Raw genomic sequence first — 20724 nt, forward strand, 5'->3', positions numbered from 1 at the left:
AAAACCCCGTTCCACTTTCATTTGGCCCTCGTTTCGTCCCTTATCTGAGGGCGTAGGTTGTTTCAGGGTCGTCGGAGGGCAAAAATAATTTTTGGAGGGAAAAACCTCACAACTGCTAATTCCAGTGTGGACGATGTACATCTATACCTTACTATTAAAGGGTTCCTTATTGTGTCCCTAACCTCCCGCGTGGCGTAATGGCTAGCGCTATATCCCTCGGTGCGAGCGGCCCCGGGTTCGATTCCCTGCGGTATCTAAAATATGTCGGAGTGGACTCAGCATCGTTAGGACAATTGTGGAGATACCTAGAAGAAAATGTATTGCACTCCGGTCTTGAAATCAAGAAAACAGCGGCGATGGGACACAATGCGCTGACCAAGCGTCAACCAATGAAAAGACGCTTGGCAAGTCTTGGTCCTCAGGGAGCTGCTTCTTCCTTGATCGATTGATTTACAAGGGTCGTTCAAGGTTGACCGTGACTTTTATTTCTGCAGAGGAAATAGGTAGCAGAAGAAACACCAAACTATGTCAGTTTTTCAAAGTATTCTCCGTGCGCGCCGAGGCACCGTTGCCATCGTTCTGGCAGCTCCCGAATTCCTTTGGCGTAGAAAGAACTTGGTTGTTGTCGTAACCACTGGAGGACATCGCTCCGGAGTGCTTCGTCTGTCGTGAATTTCTTCCCTCCCAGATGGTCTTTAAGGGGTGCAAACAAATGATAATCACTGGGGGCTAAATCCGGACTGTAGGGGGATGGGGCAGAACTTCCCACCGCATGTCGGCCAGAGTTGTTGTCACATTGGCCGTGTGAGGGCGGGCATTGTCTTGGAGAAGAATGACATTTCCAGACAACATCCCAGGTCTTTTCTTGCGAATGGACTTTCGTACAGCACCACTCAACAATGTGGAGTAATACTGGGCATTAATCGTGCTCCCTTTGTCCAGAAAATCCACATGGATAACGCCCTTCATGTCCCAGAAGACACTTGCCATGATCTTTCCAGCGGACGGCTGCGTTTTGCTTTTCTTGGGTGGCAGGGAACCTTTATGATGCCACTCCATGGTGCGTCTTTTGGTCTCTGGGGTTGAATTGTGCAACCATGTTTCATCACACGTGATGATGGATTGCAACAATTCATCACCTTCTGCTCGAAACCGATTCAGAAGCTGTTCACAGACCGTCCTGCGTGTCCACTTCTGATCGAATGTCAGCTGGCGGGGAACCCACCTTGCACAGATTTTGTGGAAGCGTAAGTGGTCGTGAATGATTGTCTCAACACTCCCGACACTGATATTCACCTCGACCGCAATATCCTGCACTGTTACTCGCCGGTTCTCAAGAATCATTTGCTCAACACGTGCGATATTCACTGGTGTGACTGCAGTCGGGCGAATGTGTCGATGCGCTTAATTTGTCATCAGCTCCCGTCCTTCGCGAAACTGCTCACACCATTCGTACACTCTTGTCCGTGACATCGTTTGTTCACCATACAGTGCTTGCAATCGTCTAAAAATCTCAGCTGGTTTCACTTTCTCCGGCACGAGAAATTTGATTACGCACCGCTGCTCCACAGCCCCAGACACACTGCTTGCCGCCATGTTCGCTGCAACTGCTGCGCATGCGCGAAATACGTCATGCCGGGCGCTAGTTACTCGCGAAGGAATACATTACGTCACCCGCACGTTTCATCATGATCCGGCTATTCATCGATTTTTTACGTACGAAAATCCCGGTCAACTTTGAACGACCCTTGTATTTGGTTTATTTTACTTCGCTTTTCTGCCACTTTTTTCTAATCGGGATGATGAGGATGAATGATGATTTGATGAGATTGATGAACGGACACTCGCAAAGAACATATGTGCCCAAGCTAGGATTATATACCGGGACCATTGGCGTCATAGAGCACTGTCATAACTAGGGAACGGAACTTTATGTGCTAAAAATCTCAGAAATATTTATTTTTTATGTGTCATAAATCTTGAAAATATGTGATAAAAACAGAAAATATGTGACAAAAAAAAATAATTTGGTAACAAGAACACAATATTACATGCATTTCAAACACCTGAAATCACTTTCTAAATGCTTACCTCTTAGTGAGCTATTTTTTGGAAGAGTTGCAGTGTATCACCATAGTTTTTTTTCCAAATTTTCCATTATAAATCTGTGACAATTATCTCTAAAAAGCATCTTATATTGTGCGAAAGATAGCTCCACGTCACAAGAAACAATTCTTGCATTTTGAAGCACGAAATGCCACTAACGCTGACGTTTTCCAAAACTTCCTCTTCTTCACCTTACAAAACACGTACAATTTGGTACAATATTTGAACACCTTGATTTTCCCAAAAATTTCTGTACATTTAGACATTAGCACTTGTGCGTTAGATCCAGTGGGGGTAATAATTTCACCCAATCGGATCGTAGGCGAGGTGCCAGAAGTCTGCCAGCGAGCGTGTTCAAAGACAAAACAAACCTAACACTTTCAATAGCTATGAAAGAAGTGGGGAGAATAAACATTTTTCCTTCGTGGATTTCGAGGTAGCTGAAGTCAATGAGCGATTTTATGTATTTAAAATGAAAATTTGCAAAATATGTATTTACATACGGAAAACTGGAAAACATGTACTTTTATGTAGAATAAAATTTGCTGTGTTGAGATATAAGGGCTATGATCAGAATTTTGGTAAGAACGAGGGTCTCTATCTTATCGAAAACATTTATTTACCTAAAGTTCCGTTCCCTAGGCATAACCACTCCGCTAAACAGGCCAGTAAAGAGCTGTTGCGCCACGGAGTTGGTTTTCCGTTTTTTATTTTATTGTGTCTCAATTAGGCACATGCTCGCTTTTATCCTCAAACAAAGCAGTTTATCCGCCTATATGCCTCAGTTTTCGAATGTGGAATAAAATTTTGTTAAACACTACGTCCGTAAAACACTGCTTCTCATCAAAAGTTAAGGAAGAAGGTGGAGGAAATGACAAATCATACACTTGGGCTTCAGATCTCAAATACATTTTAAAGGATATACAACTGAAACAATACCTCAGAGAGAAACTACTCTTAGCCCACTACCTTTGTTTGTACGTACACCCAACAGCAAAAGTTATAATATGCGAATTTTCCAGCACCATTTTCATACAGTCGTTCTTTCCACAATGTGATGATCATGGATTGAAACAAGAACGCTAATAAGCAGAGGACAACTAGATGTAGAATAAAAAGGAATCAAAATATCGATAGACAATTTGCCTATTATCCTTGCCGTCAGCTCCATGAGCCATATTTTCATAAAGCAGCTCCCTGGTGCCATCGTTGAGTTTTTCAATTTTACGCGAGTGGCGTGAGAGTGGATGGCGTAATCATACGCTTGCATTGGTAACCCTACTCCTACATTGCTAAAGAGTGTAGTGTTCTCGAAAGCTCTTTATCTTCAACTTTTTTTCAAGCGTTTTTACCACCGTAAATGGGTAAGTGGAGATTTGGATTTGGAGATTTAATAAATTTATATTGTAATTGTAACCACCCACGAATTTAACATAATTTTCTCTGTAGTTATACCACTTTCAAGATGCCTTTGTTATTGCCTTTGGGCTGAATTGGCCAACACGTTTGAGGATGGTAGACAGAAATCAAGTTTTGTGTTTGTCGCAGCTCCTGTTAATTTCACATCAAAATCTCTAAACTCACCATCGTGGTCAAAAAACTGATCCTTTGCACTGTATTTAAAAACGTTTCACCGCCAAATTGTAGTGCAACTTATGTACTAACAAATCTTTGATATATTCATTAAAATTTAAATATTCAAAAGAGTCACCATTTTTTAAGATGGAGGCCGAAAGTCAGATTTAAAAATGACTCTGGACTACATTTTATCATGTTGTAACAAGTGCACTCACGGTCCCCGAAATGACGTGTCAATCATACCCCGGCACGGGGCAAAACGTCGCTATGTGTACGGGAAACCGGTCGTGACTCTCACGGTCCAGGTTTTCAAGTTCGGTACTGAGACGGTCGTTTATTGTCATACTATTGCGAGGCGGGGATAAATACCTTGAAATGTTACACTGCTTTGTTTACCTTTGATATGTAGATTCGAACAATCATAACACACTAATAGCATAATATCTGGTACCTGAAAAACGTCAAATAACAACACTGACGAACGGTAAAAATTGAATATATATTGTAACAACAAAAAAATATTGCAATCAACAACTGTTTACAAATCCTCCTCAAACGCTCACTCATTCACTCTTTCTCTCTATCACACCTCTGAGGTATTTTTACATGTGAAGTATAAATACAAATCACGGATCTCATTAACATATCATTCCTTTTTTGTTTTAAACCTTAATGTGAATTTAGGGCATTTGTCTGCCAGCTCCTGTGCTCTTTTAAATCAACTTAAGTGCCAGCCCTCGGAATACGGTTAACTAAGACAATTGGGTCAGCGTGGTTAAATCTTTCGTTCGAATGAACGTATGCATCCAGTCGTAAGCACGACATTATACAAGTTTCTCGGACGGGGGTAATACACATAAGCCTCTCTCGTCCAATGAGAACAACTACACAATTACATAGCGATGCAAAAACTTAATTGGCTCCAGCTGCCGGAAATACACAAATCAATCGTCGGCGCGAGCAAAAATTACATCAAAAACCACTATGCAACAAATAATACTACTTCATGCGCACGACCTTGCAATACAAAATTACGCTTTCTACAATAAAAAGGACTCATCAGTCAAGTATTGACAAATTAAATGCCGCGACGGGGCGGTCGGTTACACAAGAAATGGAGCACACTTTGACAATTTACACTAAATATTAAAGAAATGTAACGGGCTTCGATCGGGCGTCGTTCTGGAGTCGTCCTTCTCTCTCTCTCTCTCTCTCTGGTAACGGGCTTCGGTTGGAACGTCGATCTGGAAACGTCCTTCGGGCTTTGGTTGGAACGTCGATCTGCAAACGTCCTTCGGGCTTTGGGCAGTGTTTAGTTTTGGCGTCGTCTGGCTGGCTTCTGCATCGTTGCAGGCGTCAGGGGAGTCGACGGACTCCATTCTCTATCTCCTTTAGCCGCCCATAATTACGTAGTCCACGCTTGGCAAAAACAAATCACCGCATAATACTTTACCAAAATAAGGCGCACACTGCTAACTCTCTATCTGCAATTCGCTCACGGTACTTAAGAAAATGAAGTCCACGGACACAGAACAATAATCACGCGAGAGTGTAGCGCGGAGATGCTCTCTCTATGAAATCCGGGTCAAAACTGTGTCTGGAATGGTAGTACTCTTGTTCTTATAAGAGATTCAAATTCGTCCGTTGAAAAGCACGCTCAAGGTGGCTTGGCTTCGGTTTCGGAGGAGATGCGAATGACCTGTGTCCATTGTCTTGAAACGCGGTCGGCAGCGCGTCCTCGATCCTTGCAGGCTTGGGCTCCAGCTGATTTTTCTGGTCATCCGTGAAGAATGGGTTTGCCCACCCGTTGCCACTCAAGCCCGGTCTCGACGATAATAATCTTTCCTTTTCTCCGTGTTGGTGCAAATATGTCATTTTCTAAGCGGCGGCTGTCACTCAGGAAAAACCCGTCTCCCAACTCCCGACGTCTGGCTCGGATACAAATTTATCCACAAAATCAAGAACCTCACACTTTTATATTCGAATATAAAATGAATCAATAAACAAAAAATAATTTATATCGAACTGAGTTTCACATGTCACTAGATACCGTGACAATGTTCTCGCCGCTGATAACTTGATGGTACAAAAAAGCACCGTTTATAAAATAATTTAACAATAATTTATTATCGCCAAATTATTTAATTATACAGGAATGGATTATGCCTGGACTGAATGTATTTATAATTTTAGGTTTAAGTATAACACGGCCATTTTCTATTTCTCAAATTTTATCTTAATAAAAATAGTAGAGGAGAATATAATTAACAGTGACCAGTCTTGTTTTATGAGTTGCTAAATGTGTGTCTCATTCCTATTTACATCAATCTTTGGCCACTTGGCGCTCTTTCTTTATCGACAATCATATTTATCAGTGTTACCAAATCGTTTTTTCTAAACCAAACATGGGATTTTCAAACACTCACTTTTGTTAAAGCGGTTGTTTACTTTCCAAAGAAATTGTGCGTCTCTGCTTTCAAAATCAGTTTCGTTTTTAAACCTTATCTTACGCTTACCATTATAAGAGCCGCTGTTTAGGTTTTGATATCTCTGTCCATTGCATGCATATTCAATTTTTATGGTTTAGGTCTGAAAATTTGATATTTTCTTATCGTTTTGAAAAAAGAGCGGATTTCTTGAAATCCAAAAAGGTAAAGTTCCCCGTGCATATACCACCGTGCTATGAAGGATAGTTAGGGGATGTGGTTAGTGGTAGGGCCCCACAGGTCCTCGATCTAGGCCATTTTGGAGGTAGTGTGATCAGCACCACGCTCCGGCAGCCTGTAACCCCGAGGGTTGCCACCAGGTACCCATTAATTTAATGCTGGATGAGCCCCAGAGCAGGGATAAAGCCATAAAAATTCCTACCTTAGAGCACCCATCTCGGGAATCGACCCGGGTCTCCTGCATGGCAGTCAGACGCCCTACCAACTAGACCACCGTGGCTTTTTTTAAATCCAAAAACCAGAAGTGCCAAGCATTTTCATCAAAACGATTGTTTACCTAATCAATAGACAGAAGCAGCCCTTAAGTACAACTACAAGGGAAACTAATTAAATCTCCACACCCTTTTGGACACGGCACCAAAGCCGCCCTTCAAGGCCAAGTCTAACCTTTGCAACGACCCTTAATAAAAATCCTGCTTCGTAAAGACGCCAAGCTACCTGACATATGGCTCGGGATATCTAAAAATACAAATCGCTCTATGTAGACGACAAACGCATCTATAACGGAGAAAGTGAAATGAGCACGCGCGTAACTGGGGGGCAGTCGCGTGTGTACCCATAAGTGCAAAGCAAATGGCCTGTTACATGGATTCCAGCAGCTGCTTCGGCTGGTTTTATGACTTGGAGCGCTTGGGCCCCCCGCAGAGTTCGGTGCACGCGAGTGTGTTTCGAGGAAAACACACGTTCTCCAAATGACCCTTCGTCGAGGGGAGTGGGGGGAAGGAGGCCGGGAATGTACTTCCCATCAAGTCATCTCGGGTAATAAAATCTCTTCATTAAATGTTGTCCAGATTAGGTTCAACCAACCATATCAACGTGATGATGTGTTTACGTTGTGACCCTTAGTTCAGCCAGAGCACACTTCTTCGTTCCTATTAGTTGTCTCTTCCACACACACACACATACATATATATCATATCAATTATATATATATATAATATATTCAGTGTACTGTGCCTGAAGTAAGGGTCACAACGAAAACACAGAATGAAGCAACCAACTGTAAGGCAAAAACGAGATGATTTAAGTAGGAATAAACTTTTATTGTTTCTTGTGTGTGTGTGTGTGTGTCTGTGTGTGTGTGATGGTGATGGTGTGTGTGTGTGTGTGTGATGGTGTGTGTGTGTGTGTGTGTACACACACACACACACAAGAAACATTAAAAGTTTATTCCTACTTAAATCATCTCGTTTTTGCCTCACAGTTGTTTGCTTCATTCTACGCGAACTCTGACCATATGTAGAAGCAATATATGACGAACTGAATACAAGCTACAACAGTTCCACTTAAGCACAAGACACACATTTTAGCAACACTCACACTTGCTAAACACCAATTGCAAATGGCGAGTCTACTGGTTCGTGACATCCTCTGGCAACAGTTACCATTCACACCACTAATCTGCAACACTTCCATGACGTAAAAGAACCTCTGAGTCCGATTTGGGGCGATCAACTCTCCCCATGGATAGACTATGGTTTTACAAAAGCGTTTCTTTCACATATATTCTGTATTGATGAATCGGCTTAGCGTAAGAAGTGGAGTGTAAGAGGTGACACCTGTTTTTTCATGTGCACCCTGAACAGCATTTTGGAGACTAACGAGACTTACATGTCTGGAGTGTCAGCCAGTATAATTTTAAAATACTCTAACATATTTGACTATATCTTTCGTAGCCCTCAATGGTCTTTACATCGTAAAAAATCAAATCTAAACACTGATTACATTTTACATTAAATTAAAGATGGCAACACTGTTCCCTCTTCATTCATGCTCTTAGGTGCATTGCCTCAGCAATACTTAAGGGAACCGCAAGTCACCACCCTTAGGCCTAGGTTCAGTTTTTTTATTCCTTACATTGACTCAGCTCTCTTCAGAAATGTCAGTACTACGGCGACATTTGCCTCCGCCTTCTTTGCAGTGACATTTCACCCTCTCCCTCTTCGTCTTTCGGCGACAGTGGGAGAAACACACGTTTCAGATGATTAAAATTGCATCGATTTTCTTGTGCTTTTCATAAATGACAAGCTGATGCGTTTGTTTACAATGGGCAGGATTCCGAAGGGTTTTTTCACGAAGTGGAGGAACTCTTTCGTCAAGGATCTGAAACTTCTTTCGGAAGAAAGACAAAGTGAAGGAAGGAGCTAGAAAGAATAGAGGATAAAAAAGAGAGGGAGATACAAAAATAAGTCAGAGAAAGAGTTTGTATTGTATAGCTTTGCGTCGCCTTTCTATTGGCTATCGCGACGATGAGGATGAGTGATGACTAGATGATATTGATAATGGGGCACCAAGAACATCCCGTGCCTAATCCGGGACTAGAACCCGTGAATTTATGTGGCAAGATCGATAGTCGACCACGTGACGCGCTGGGGAACAGTCGGATGTACAGGACAGGGGGGAAAGGGGAGGGAGGGAGAGGAGAAGACAAAGACAGAGAGAGAAGGAGAAGGGCGTAGGAAGATGGACAAACAGAGAAGACAGTTGGAAAATACACGAAGAGAGAGAAAGGGAGAATGATAAACGCAGAGAAAAGAGAATAGAGAGAAAGGTAGACAAGTTAGAAATAAGGAAACAGATGGTGAGTGATGGAGATGGACAAAGAGATAAAGATATAGATAGAAAGAGAAAGGCGGAAATGCAGAAAGGATAATGATCTAGATACAAAGATTGAGAGCAGAGAGGGAGAGAAAAAAAAAAGCTATGGGAAATCGAAGCAAGAAAATTTAAGACAGCACAATTTGCGTCCATTTTTAATTGTAAAGCAACCTGATCCACAATATCCTACTAATCATCTGGTAATGCGTATACTTGACATACTAGTGTCGATATCGAATTGTTAAGATTGAGATATTCAATCCATAACATTGATTTATAGCAACGAATAAGTAGATCAAACATTGAAACAAAATATTAGGACAATTGCTTCACGTCCACTTTATGGTCGAAAGTGTAATCCCACACCCCTGGCAATTCCGTTCCGTTCTTAGATAACAAAATTCAGCAACAGATTCACGATCTCTCCAGAGAAAGTTCGAAGTGCCACTACTAGTCTGCGTATGGATATTCATTCCTTTGACTTTAGTGTTTGTGTCTGATACGCCATATAATAATTAATATCCTGTGGTATAGAGGAACCCGCATAGCAGAAAAGTTAATTGGGTTGCATAGAGTGCAGGCTCTTTTGACTTTCCAAAGTATTGCATTTAACGAAGGTAAGAAAAGAATAAAATCCCTGATGAAAAATCTTGAATTGTTTTCCGTAATCCGTTTGCCACAGGGATGTTTAAAAATTCATACTTCAAGGCTTATGTAATTTATATACGTATATATATATATGTGTATAATTTCATAGCTTTTCTTTTGTGTTGTGCATACAAACAAAATAAATAAATATGGGCGAATTACAATGTTAAGAACGATATACATAAATTTTTCATCTTTACTTATTTAGAGTTATACTACATGTTTTGCGTTTAAAAGTCATATTTTTATATACATTTTCACCATTTACTACTTTGCATTTGGAATCAGATATATATTTGTGGAGCAAACATTCAAAATACGATTTCTCTACAAACTCGATAATTTACCTCAGATTATGAGAAGCACTTCTCCTTACTTTCATTAGAGGCCTCCCCGATCGTCGCCTTGTAATCAAGGGGTCCCGGGTTCGATACCCGGTGGAGGCACACAGTGGCAGTGGCGACTTGTAATCACACATTCACGATTATCTCAAAAGCGGCTCGTTTACAGACCCATGTTTACTGAGACTTTCTTGCTTCTATTATCTTGCACTTTCACCTGTGTCAATTTGCGCTATTACTTTTTAGACACCCTATATATATATATATATATATATATATATATATATATATATATATATATAGCATATTTTTGTTACGTAAGTATTCAGGCTTTTCACATGTTGCAAACATGTTGGAAAATATGTTTCAATTAGATACTGTGTGCAAATGTTCCTTTACTTGAAACATTTTCTTTGTAAAATTTACGATACTAACCATCAAACTGAGAAAGAATTATCCTTATGTACCTGTTTTGTCCGTTCGTAAGTGGCGGTTGTTAGTATCTCGGAGATTTTCAAAGCTGTAAAGACATGTTGGATTCACGCACGTAATAAATAGTAGCTGAACACAAAATAAATTAACTCGATCATCCAGCACGCCTGGCCGTAGGACAACAATCAATAAGTGGCGTTTCTATATCAAATGTAAAGATCTGAAATTTCAAAAAATTGACGAAGGGTTGCCAAATGCTAACACAAAGCGACATATATTATTTCCACTTGCCTGTCAGTCTGTCAGTTGCAGTAAAGTAATCGAACAATTGATTAATTTGCGAGATCTGCGAACCTGTTCATGATACAAAACGGAGTGTTTGTTTTCTTAGTTGTATAAGCCTACTAATTACACTTCTGAGCTGTCATATTCAAGAGCTTTCTCCAAGAAAGTGGAATAGTTTTTTCCTGTTCTATCAATGATGTGGAACTGTTAGGTGTTAGGTTATACATAATACTGAATATTATCTACTTGTGGAAATAATTAACATTTTTGTAACAGTGAATGGGAGATCTGAATTGTAATGGATTTTTTTCTTACTTTCAGTTCCCCCCAGCGATCCCGTTATCTATGACACAAGGAGGAGGGAGAAGACGAACCTCACACAAGCGTATAATGAAGGTTCGGATGTTAATCTCATATGTGAAGTTAGTGGAGGTAAGTTTTCGTCCTTATTATACAGATCCTGTAGTAATGATTCTCTTAACGTTAGTGATGGTGTTTCTTTATTAGCATGCAATGTTATGGGCATTACCTTCTGTCTATCTCTTATATTTCTTATTATAACACTCCCCTTGTCTTCAGGTGAACATGTGATGTTAGAATAGGTAAAGGTAGAAGCACTAGACAAAGACAATGTGTTAATATTGCATGCAAACATCATACAGTACACATATCTTACATGATGAAATGTAATTTTCAGAATCATATTTCTGGAGAATATATTTTCACTTTTGTTACGGTGAAATATTCATCTACTTACTACATGAAAGTATTATAATAGACAAAATCGATCCTAACCATTGGTGTAAGGTTGTAAAGAATAATGGAGAAAGTTTACATTCAAAATTTTATCAATATTTATGGTAATTCCTTCTCTGCCAGTCTCTCTTACTAACATTCCTCCTATCTCCTATTTCCATTGCAACCTTACCAAAATTAAAATGAATGTCGTATTTCACTTGCAAATAAAGTATCATCATTCAGGACTTGCAAATGGACACACACATTTGCTTAATATATTCCAGGGTTTTGTAGTTTAATATCACTTGAATCTGTAGGCCCAGTTTCGAGTATTATATCTTAACATACGTTGCATTTTGACACATATCCTCACCTTCGCTCTCTTAAGAGACGAAACTCTTAATTTCCTTTATTCTTTATTTCTTACGACCTGTCTATTCCTCCCTTTGTTTCCATGTTCCTCTTTTTCTTTCATTCTTACTCAGACCTGAATTCGTACAGATCGAGGCTCAAACAAGCAATATTATAGAGAGCCCTACAAGTAATTTCAAATGTAACTTTCAGGTCAATTTATATCACATAATTTGTATATTATTTATGTTTTAACCATACTTAAACTATGTCGTTTTATAATTTATTGTGGCTCTTTTCATGGTAATATTTCCCAAGTGGAGAACAAGGACTGTAGCTCCCCTCTCCTAAATCCAAGCTGATTAATTTTTCTATCTTTCTCTTTCTCTTTGTTGTCAATTTCTTTCTATTTTTCTCTTGCTTCACCACAAACGAATTCGAAATTGTCCCAAGAAATCTATGTGGAGCCGGCAGTAGGGGGAATTGACTCTATTTTACGGTGGGCTGTAACCCCATGTCAAGCTATGGCGACGTCCATGTTAACTGTCGTGTTAGATCCAAAGATCGCCCTCTTAACAGAACGGTATTTATTATTAGCAATACATATTTTATTTTATTAATGCCAAGTGTTACATCTTAGAACGAAATCGTAATTCAAGATTCGAAGGCAGACCCATCTGCACCAATTCTATTCTGCAGCACAAGAAATATTCGGCCAAAATCTCCCTATTCGCACGAGAAAATAAGGTGGCAAACTGTTTGAAAATCTCTCAAAAGGGAATCCACAACAGCAATACATACTTTCATTCCGATGTGTTTATTTCAGCGTTGTTGTTCTGTAACTGTCCACCAGATGTCGAGCTTGTTCTCATAAATCCTTTATCCATGTTAATTTCATCCTTTTCGCCGCTGCTCAGTCCTGCTGTTCTCGATTCGTATGTAAATTTAATTAACGTTCATGTAATGCCGACTGCACCAACATGTGCGTACCCGGGCAATATTTCAAGGAACTATGTAGTGTGTAATGGCGGACACGTATACAGAAATATGAATTTATTGTTCGGAGTGGGTAAAAAATGAGGTACGAATGACTGTTCAGGAATTCATTAAATATTCCTACTTAACGACAAGGGGAAGGCAAAACGTGGAGGAATGAAATATTATTTTTCGACGCGGGATGAATGAGTGAATGGATGTTTGTTTGTTGGTTCTCCATAGCGTACTACTATGATGTATTAACCGGATGGCTGAGAAATTAAATTTAATAAAAAGTTGCCGTTTTTTTCTGGGTTAATCACGACCATGTGATAAAATACGTATGTGTGTAATGTTTGGCACGGGCTTCAGTTTTCTGATGGGGTAGTGGTAAAGCTATTGTATTGTAATGAAAAGGTTCCGGGTTCGATGCCTATTGAAGGTACCATGCATAGTGATTCGCATCCAACTTCTTACACCTACACATAATTAATTAGTTGAATATTTAAAGCTCGAGCTGTTTTCGATACACGGTGGAGGCAAAAGTAGTTCGGATCCCACTTTAAACTGTAGGTCCAGTCCCAATTAGCCTTACTGTGCATGTATTGAACTTAAGACAACAAATCAATCAATCGAATTTTCCTTCCCTTTCGAGAAACCACTATAATAGACTATTCCAAGATCTGAAAAATTGCATATGGTTAGAATTCCTTCTAGATACTTGAATCTTCATGTGATTTGCTTTCGCTGTTACTTAGATATACTGAACAGTTTAGTGACTACGTAAGTATATTAAACTATCTAGACAACGACGATAGCAAACCACACGAAGATTCAGTGAATACTCTAGAAGGATTTCTAAGCACATACATTTCTTCAGATTTTGGAATATGATGCCGGTCATCGAAACTAACTAACTAACTAACTCTCTTAAACCCGAAGGTTTATGGCTGAAGCAACACAAGCATTCCATCTGTCCCTATCCTGCGCAAGATCAATCCAATCTTTTCCATCCTTACCGATTTCCTATAGGCCCATCTCAACGTTATCCCTCCATCTTCGTCTTGACCTTCCTTCACTTATCTTACCATCAAGTCTCCAACAAGAATTATGTAAACTCTTCTTTCCTCTCCCATTCGTTCCACATGGTCTTCCGACCTAAGTCTTCTTGATTCTATTATTCTAATAATATCAGGACAAGAATACATATTATTGAGTTCTACATTATGTAACCTTCTCCACTCACCTGTCACCTCATCCTTTTTAGATCCAAATATTTTTCTAATGATTTTATTTTCAAATACTCTAAATTCCTGTTCCTCTTTTAATGTAAGAGACCAAGTTTCACATCCATATAATAGGTATCGGTTTATTAACCTGGTGGAGGAGACCTATAGTGGTTCGGATCCCTCTTTAAACTGTAGGCCCAGTCCCGATTAGCCTATCTGTGCATAAAGTGGACTTAAAAAACCACTACTCAACTCAACAACATACATGTAATACTACAGGCGAAATTACTGTTTTGTGTATTTTAACTTTTAGTTTACGAGAAGATAAAAGTTTATGATGAGAAAAGTAACATGCATTTCCTGAATTAAGTCTGTTTTTGATTTCCTCTTTAACATAATTTTACTTTCATAGTATTACCTCTAAGTACTTGAATTTGGAAACTATTTCAAACGAGTTGTTATCATTAATTAAATTTTGATTATTACCCAACACTTAGTTTAAGCCTGTAAGCACCACTTTGCTAACTTCCAAATCTATCTCTTTAGCTGATTCTAAAAATGTTTTAGCATTATTCTTAATTGTATTTATATCATCCCCTAATAAGTCTACATCATCTGCATATGCTAACAACTGAGTCACACCATTTAATTTTAGTCCTTCACTTGTTCTTTTACCTTTCTAACAGAATATTCTAACGCAAACTTAATTGGCAATGAAGATAATGCATCTACCTGTTTTAACCACACATGAATTGTAAATTTGTCACAAATATTACATAATACCCACATGAATTTTACTTTGTGTTTCATTATTGCATACTTTTATTATATTAACAAGCTTCTTAGATATTCCAAACTATACTAATATAGGTATTATAAAATTTATCCCTTTTAACCGAATCATATGCTTTATTAAAATCCATGAATAGCTGATGGACAGTTTGATTATATTCCTACTTTTTCTCAAGTGTCTGTTTGATGTGAAATACGTATTTGATCTATAGCTGATCTGTTACGTTTACACATTTTTAATCATCTATAATTTCATTAGCAAATGGGATTAGTCTTGTTAGAAGAAGGTTAGATATTTTTTTTTAATGTTGAGAGGAGAAATATTCTACGGTAATTATTGCAGTTCATTTTATAATCTTTTCTGAACACAGGAACAATGATGGATTCTTTCCACTGTTAAGGAATTTCTTCATTATTCCATATTAAACAAATAAATTTATGAATTTGACATATTAACGAATTCCCACCATATTTAATTTACTCAGCTGGTGCTTTGCCATTCTTTAGCCTTTTAATAGCATCTTTAATTTCAGTCAAGTCAGGTTCTGGAACTAAAGGTTCTGCTGTGTGAACTTCATTTACTTCTGATTTATCTCCTACGTGAACATTTAAAAGGTCATTAAAGTAGTTCGCCTGTCTATTTAAAATATCGCTTGGATCAGATAAAAATTCACCGTTTATATCTTTTATCAATATTACTTTAGGTCTTCGAAAGGAGAGGAATCGAAAACAACTGCCCTGGTGTCGGACAAAAGTCCAGCAGATCATTAAAACGCAAGGCTTAAAACATAAGACATTCATGTGTTAGGGAGTCAATTTTAGCGTATGACGCGATTTTGTGATTTCACAAAGCGATTATTGACTAACGTGTAGATTTTCGGTTCTTAGGTAATGATCGCTTGAACTTTGTATGCGAAGTTTTGTGATCTAGCGTTGTTTTATCTTGTATGTGAAATTTTGCTGTAGTGTTTCTTTTGATGTTTCATGGTTTGTAGATGCATATTAGGAGTAGCAAAGTTTAGTGATTAACGAAAGATCTCGTGGACTGGCTGGTGTGTAGATATCTATGCGATTGGAATATATGTTCCATAGTTTACCAACGTCTGGGATGAACAAAGAGTATGTCGATAAAGTGCCAGTGTTCGTTTCTAGGGGAGGGAAGAACCAATTCTGTATTGACAGAAGGTCGGAGAAACTTCACAGGATGTACATTGCATGCTTTGAACTGTAGGTCCAGTCCCTGTTAGTGAACTTAAAGCAAACTTCGACAACCAAACAAGCAAGCAACCAGTGATATTCTTATTAGGAACAGATATCGAAAAACCTATTTCTGAATATCGTTTCTTGGTTGTATAGAGAAATCGAACACGTTGTTTTTATGCTCTAAAAAAATTAAACCCTTTGAATGTAATTCATGAAGAAGCAATCTCTATGCAAGAACATTTGTCTTTTTCCATTATTCGCCACAGAATGAAATATCTGAAAGAAATGGAGAAAAGATAAAAAAGAAGTGTTCGAATGGTAAGTTGATCTAAGGAAAACAGCGAATTCAATTTCTGGCATATTTTACTCTCGAAGGGAGACAGAGAGAGGTGGAGGAAAGAAAGAAATTTTGTTTTGAGAAAATACCCCTGTCTCCGTCCCTTCGTGGGACCAGAATACGGTAATCTTAAGGGAAATAGCTATTCAAATTTAATCTAACGTGGAAAAATGGGGAGATTTGGCTCCAGTTTTTTTCATCTACGATTTCTCCCTCTCCCTTTTGTTTCTGAATATCCTCTCTTATATTGTATTCTTTCATCTCTCTCTCTCTCTGCTCTTATTTTCCCCTTTCCGCTCCTCGCTCTGTTTTTTCTCATCTTGCAATATGAAGAAGAGTCCTAAATGAAGCATCGCGGTTGTGATAACATAGGATACGCCCTCAAAGAGAAATATTTTTGTTACCGGGAGCTGGTTGCTTAAAGAAACTGCGGGATGCTTGTATTCTGAAGATTAAAGATTCAACATCTGAGTAACCAATAAGATTACGTCCTTCTTTTTCTCCTCTGGCACGGAAAAAGTTTTTCTTTATTATTATTTCCACAATTTAAACGTCTTCGTCTGGAAAGTGTCTCAATTTTTTTTGTTCTTTCGTTCGGTTTTGTGTTTCAGTCTTTCTGCTTATTCAGGCTCGAAGCAAAATGTTCCTTCTCTTCACAGATTCCTGTCTACCCCAAGCAACGACACATATACACAGAGCGTTCCCGGAAAACACCCCAAGATTTTCACTGCTCGGAGAGGATTCTAATGTGTTGTTGTCATCATCAAAATGTCTCACTTGAGATTAACTACTCGGAAATCGAATCCGAGATTTCCGCCTGGCAGTGGACCGAATCCTAACTAGAATGCATGGATCAAAGACTTGATACATATATTTTTTTTTCTGGAAAAAAGGTTTCCGGTACTTTTCAAGTTGGTTTGTTATTGTGCTCATCATAATAACTGCTCAAAATATGTGGTATGATCGTACACAAACACATACACACATTTGTTTCCTTAAAAAAAGTTATTAGGTTTATTCTCACCTATAGAAAGATACTGCTACTACGTACTGTTACGTAATGCCAGAAAATAAAGCACTTTTTTTTACGTATTTGGAGGGTTCGGCACAGCGTTACTCATCCCATTATATGACAAACAATATAATTAAAAACGTTCAAAAATTTACAATCTAAATATTCACTAATTACTGTTTCATTAATAGATTTGTATCAATTTGCTTTTGAACCTTGTCGTTCTATTTTCTGCTTTTATTTATCATTTGGTAGTTCGTTGAATATATTGATTCCTCATCCTTTGTGGCCCTTCTTGAACTAGTGTCAGTCTGGTGACTGACTAGAAGGTGATTATTTGGGTGTTATTGATTGATTGATTTGGGTCATTTTACTTCGCATTTCTGCCACTTTTGTCTAATCGCGGAGATTAGGATGAGTGGCGATATGATGATTTAATGATGAACACTCACAAAAACGCATAACCAGCCCGGAATTCCAACCCGGGACTCTTGCAGTCCAAACGCTCTGTCGTATTTCGGTATTTGATGTGTGTGTGTGTGTGTTCTATTGATCCTTATACGGTAATATATTTTTCTTCCGTTAGACAAATCTGTTAATATATAAAAATGGATGTGTGTGTATGTGTGTATGTATGTATGTATGTTTGTTCCAGCATAACTCTCGAACGCCTGGAGCGATTTCAACCAAATTTGGAACACGTATCACTTTCAAACTGGAAAGAAATACTGTTCGGGGTAAGACACCCCTGGCACCCTTTGGGGGGGAGGTGGGAGGGGGACATTTAAAAATAATCGAAAACGACCGATGTTAGTATGGAATCCATAGTCTTCGGGGTCTGTAAGATGAATAGTGACACACCAAATGCCGTTTCACTTCAAGTTCATCACCTATCGGGATGGGGGCTGAGAGGGGGGTGAAAATTAAAATGTCAAAAATGACCAAGATTAGTGTCGAATCCATAGTTTTTGGAGTCGCTAAGCTAATTGGTGACATTCACGATGACCGAACTTGGTACACATATGACTTACAATGTGGAAAGAAATATTGTGGTCGTAAGACACCCCTGGCACCCCTAGGCGTGTTGGTTGGAAAGGGGTGACATGTAAAAGGAATCGAAAACGACAAATATTAGTGTGGAATCCATAGTTTTCTTGGTCGCTAAGATGAATTGTGACTCTCCCAATGCCGTTCAACTCCAAGATAGCCCTAGTACCCCTAGGGGTGGGAAGGAGGAAACGACCGATAGTAGTGTGAAATCCATAGTTTTCGGGGTCGATAAGATGAATACGGACACTAGCAATGCCCTTCAACTCCAAGAAAATCCTGGCACCCCTAGAGGTGGGGGTGGAATATTGTTGACACGTAAAACGACCGACATTAGTGTAGAATCCATAGTTTTCGGGGTCGCTAAAATTAATGGTGACACTTCCAATGCCGTTCAACTCCAAGACACTTATGACACCCCTAGGGGTGCGGATAGGGAGGAGGTGACCTGTAAAAAGAATAGAAAACTACCTATATTAGTGTGGAATCCATAGTTTTCGGGGTCGCTAAAATGAATGGTGACACTCCCAATGCCGTTCAACTCCAAGACACCCCTGGCACCCCTAGGGGTGGGGGTGGGGAGGAGGTGACCTGTAAAAATAATCGAAAACTACCTATATTAGTGTGGAATCCATAGTTTTCTTGGTCGCTAAGATGACTTGTGACTCTCCCAATGCCGTTCAACTCCAAGACAGCTCTAGTACCCCTAGGGGTGGGAAGGAGGAAACGACCGATATTTGTGTGAAATCCATAGTTTTCTGGTTCGACAAGATGAAAAGGGACACTAGCAATGCCGTTTAACTCCAAGAAAATCCTGACACCCCTAGAAGTGGGGGTGGAAAGGGGTTGACACGTAAAACGACCGACATTAGTGTGGAATCCATAGTTTTCGGGGTCGCTAAAATTAATGGTGGCACTTCCAATGCCGTTCAACTCCATGACACTTACGACACCCCTAGGGGTGGGGGGTGGGAAGGAAGTGACCTGTAAAAATAATCGAAAACGACCAATATTAGAGTGGAATCCATAGTTTTCGGGGTCGCTAAAATGAATGGTGACACTCCCAATGCCGTTCAATTTATTTATTCTTGCTCTTGGAGGTGGATCTAAAAATATTGTTCATAAATTGTTGTTAAATTTATATTATAGTGAATTTGTAAAAGATATTACTTCATAATTTGTATGCTGTACTTATACTTTAAAATACCTGTAAATAAAATTAGTTACATTTAAACTATAGTTAGAATTCATTAAACACCCTGGCAACGCCGGGTAATCAGCTAGTATATAATAAATGCATAATTAGTATTTTGTATTTTCTGAACAAATTGGTGCACGGGTGCTAAAATCCTAATGCCTTCCTAAATCCTTCTAAAATATTGACGAGTTTCACCAATCAAGTCTGTAATATTCACATAAGGTATTCATGTTTTCTGTTTCTTCTCTTTCAGGTAGACCAAGGCCTAACGTTACGTGGTATTTAGATAATACAGTAATCGACGAATCCTTCGAACACAGAGCACGTAATCTTACCGTCAACTATTTAAACTTCCCCAAGGTTGGACGACAGCATCTAAATTCACGTTTGCTGTGTCAGGCTTCCAATACGAATCTCGTAGTGCCGAAGGTCAAGGCTCTTATATTAAATATAAACTGTAAGTACCATTGAGTGTATTTTTGTTTAGATTTGAACCTTCAGTTTATTATATTACATGGTGAGAATCGCACAAGTGTATTGCCACCGAAAGAAATTATGTTTCACTTTAGGTTTCTTCATCTACTTCGCATAAACTTCATAGATTCTACATCACACAAACATTCTCAATGTGCATTTGCTTCACAAAAACTTTATACATGTAACACTCCGCCTTTCCAAAATATTATGTACACTATTTTCTCTGCATAACGGCAGAGAAAAGGAGAAAACGAGTTTGTAGAGCGAAGCAGTGCTCGCTGCTACAAACTGCTTGTAGCTGTAGTCGCATTTTCCCCTCCATGCCATTATTTTCTACTCCCACGCGTTTATTGATCCAGAGGTTCCAGAGACAGAGTATAGATACAAGGTCAACGAGTAGGATTATTGCGCATGCATGGACGATTTAGTGTTGCGTTGTATTATATGTACAGTATTGGAACCCATTCATGACATAATCCTACTAGAGGCATTAATAGAAAGCAATATCTTACGTATCATCAAAATATTACTTTAAAATTTAAGATAATTATCGCAATTTAAAGCAGTAGAAACCAAACTTCCCCATACACACACGGATACACATTTACAAAGAAGAAAACTCATGTTGCATATTATGTGAAAGTCAACAAA

The 20724-nt window shown here is 38.9% G+C and overlaps 1 protein-coding gene across 4 annotated transcripts in view; it reads left to right on the forward strand.

The window, feature by feature from the left end:
* Positions 1-20724, forward strand: part of side-IV (sidestep IV transmembrane protein) — a 562494-nt gene that overhangs the window by 452246 nt on the left and 89524 nt on the right. For all 4 annotated transcript variants that reach the window (XM_083119011.1, XM_083119014.1, XM_083119012.1 and 1 more), the window contains 2 exons: positions 11036-11146; positions 19850-20053. In XM_083119011.1, coding sequence (XP_082975137.1) covers positions 11036-11146; positions 19850-20053 — 315 coding nt within the window. The remainder of the gene's footprint in view (positions 1-11035; positions 11147-19849; positions 20054-20724) is intronic.

This window comes from Lepisma saccharinum, chromosome 3 (assembly GCF_977018435.1).
Source record: "Lepisma saccharinum chromosome 3, izLepSacc3.1, whole genome shotgun sequence".
Taxonomy (NCBI): domain Eukaryota; kingdom Metazoa; phylum Arthropoda; class Insecta; order Zygentoma; family Lepismatidae; genus Lepisma; species Lepisma saccharinum.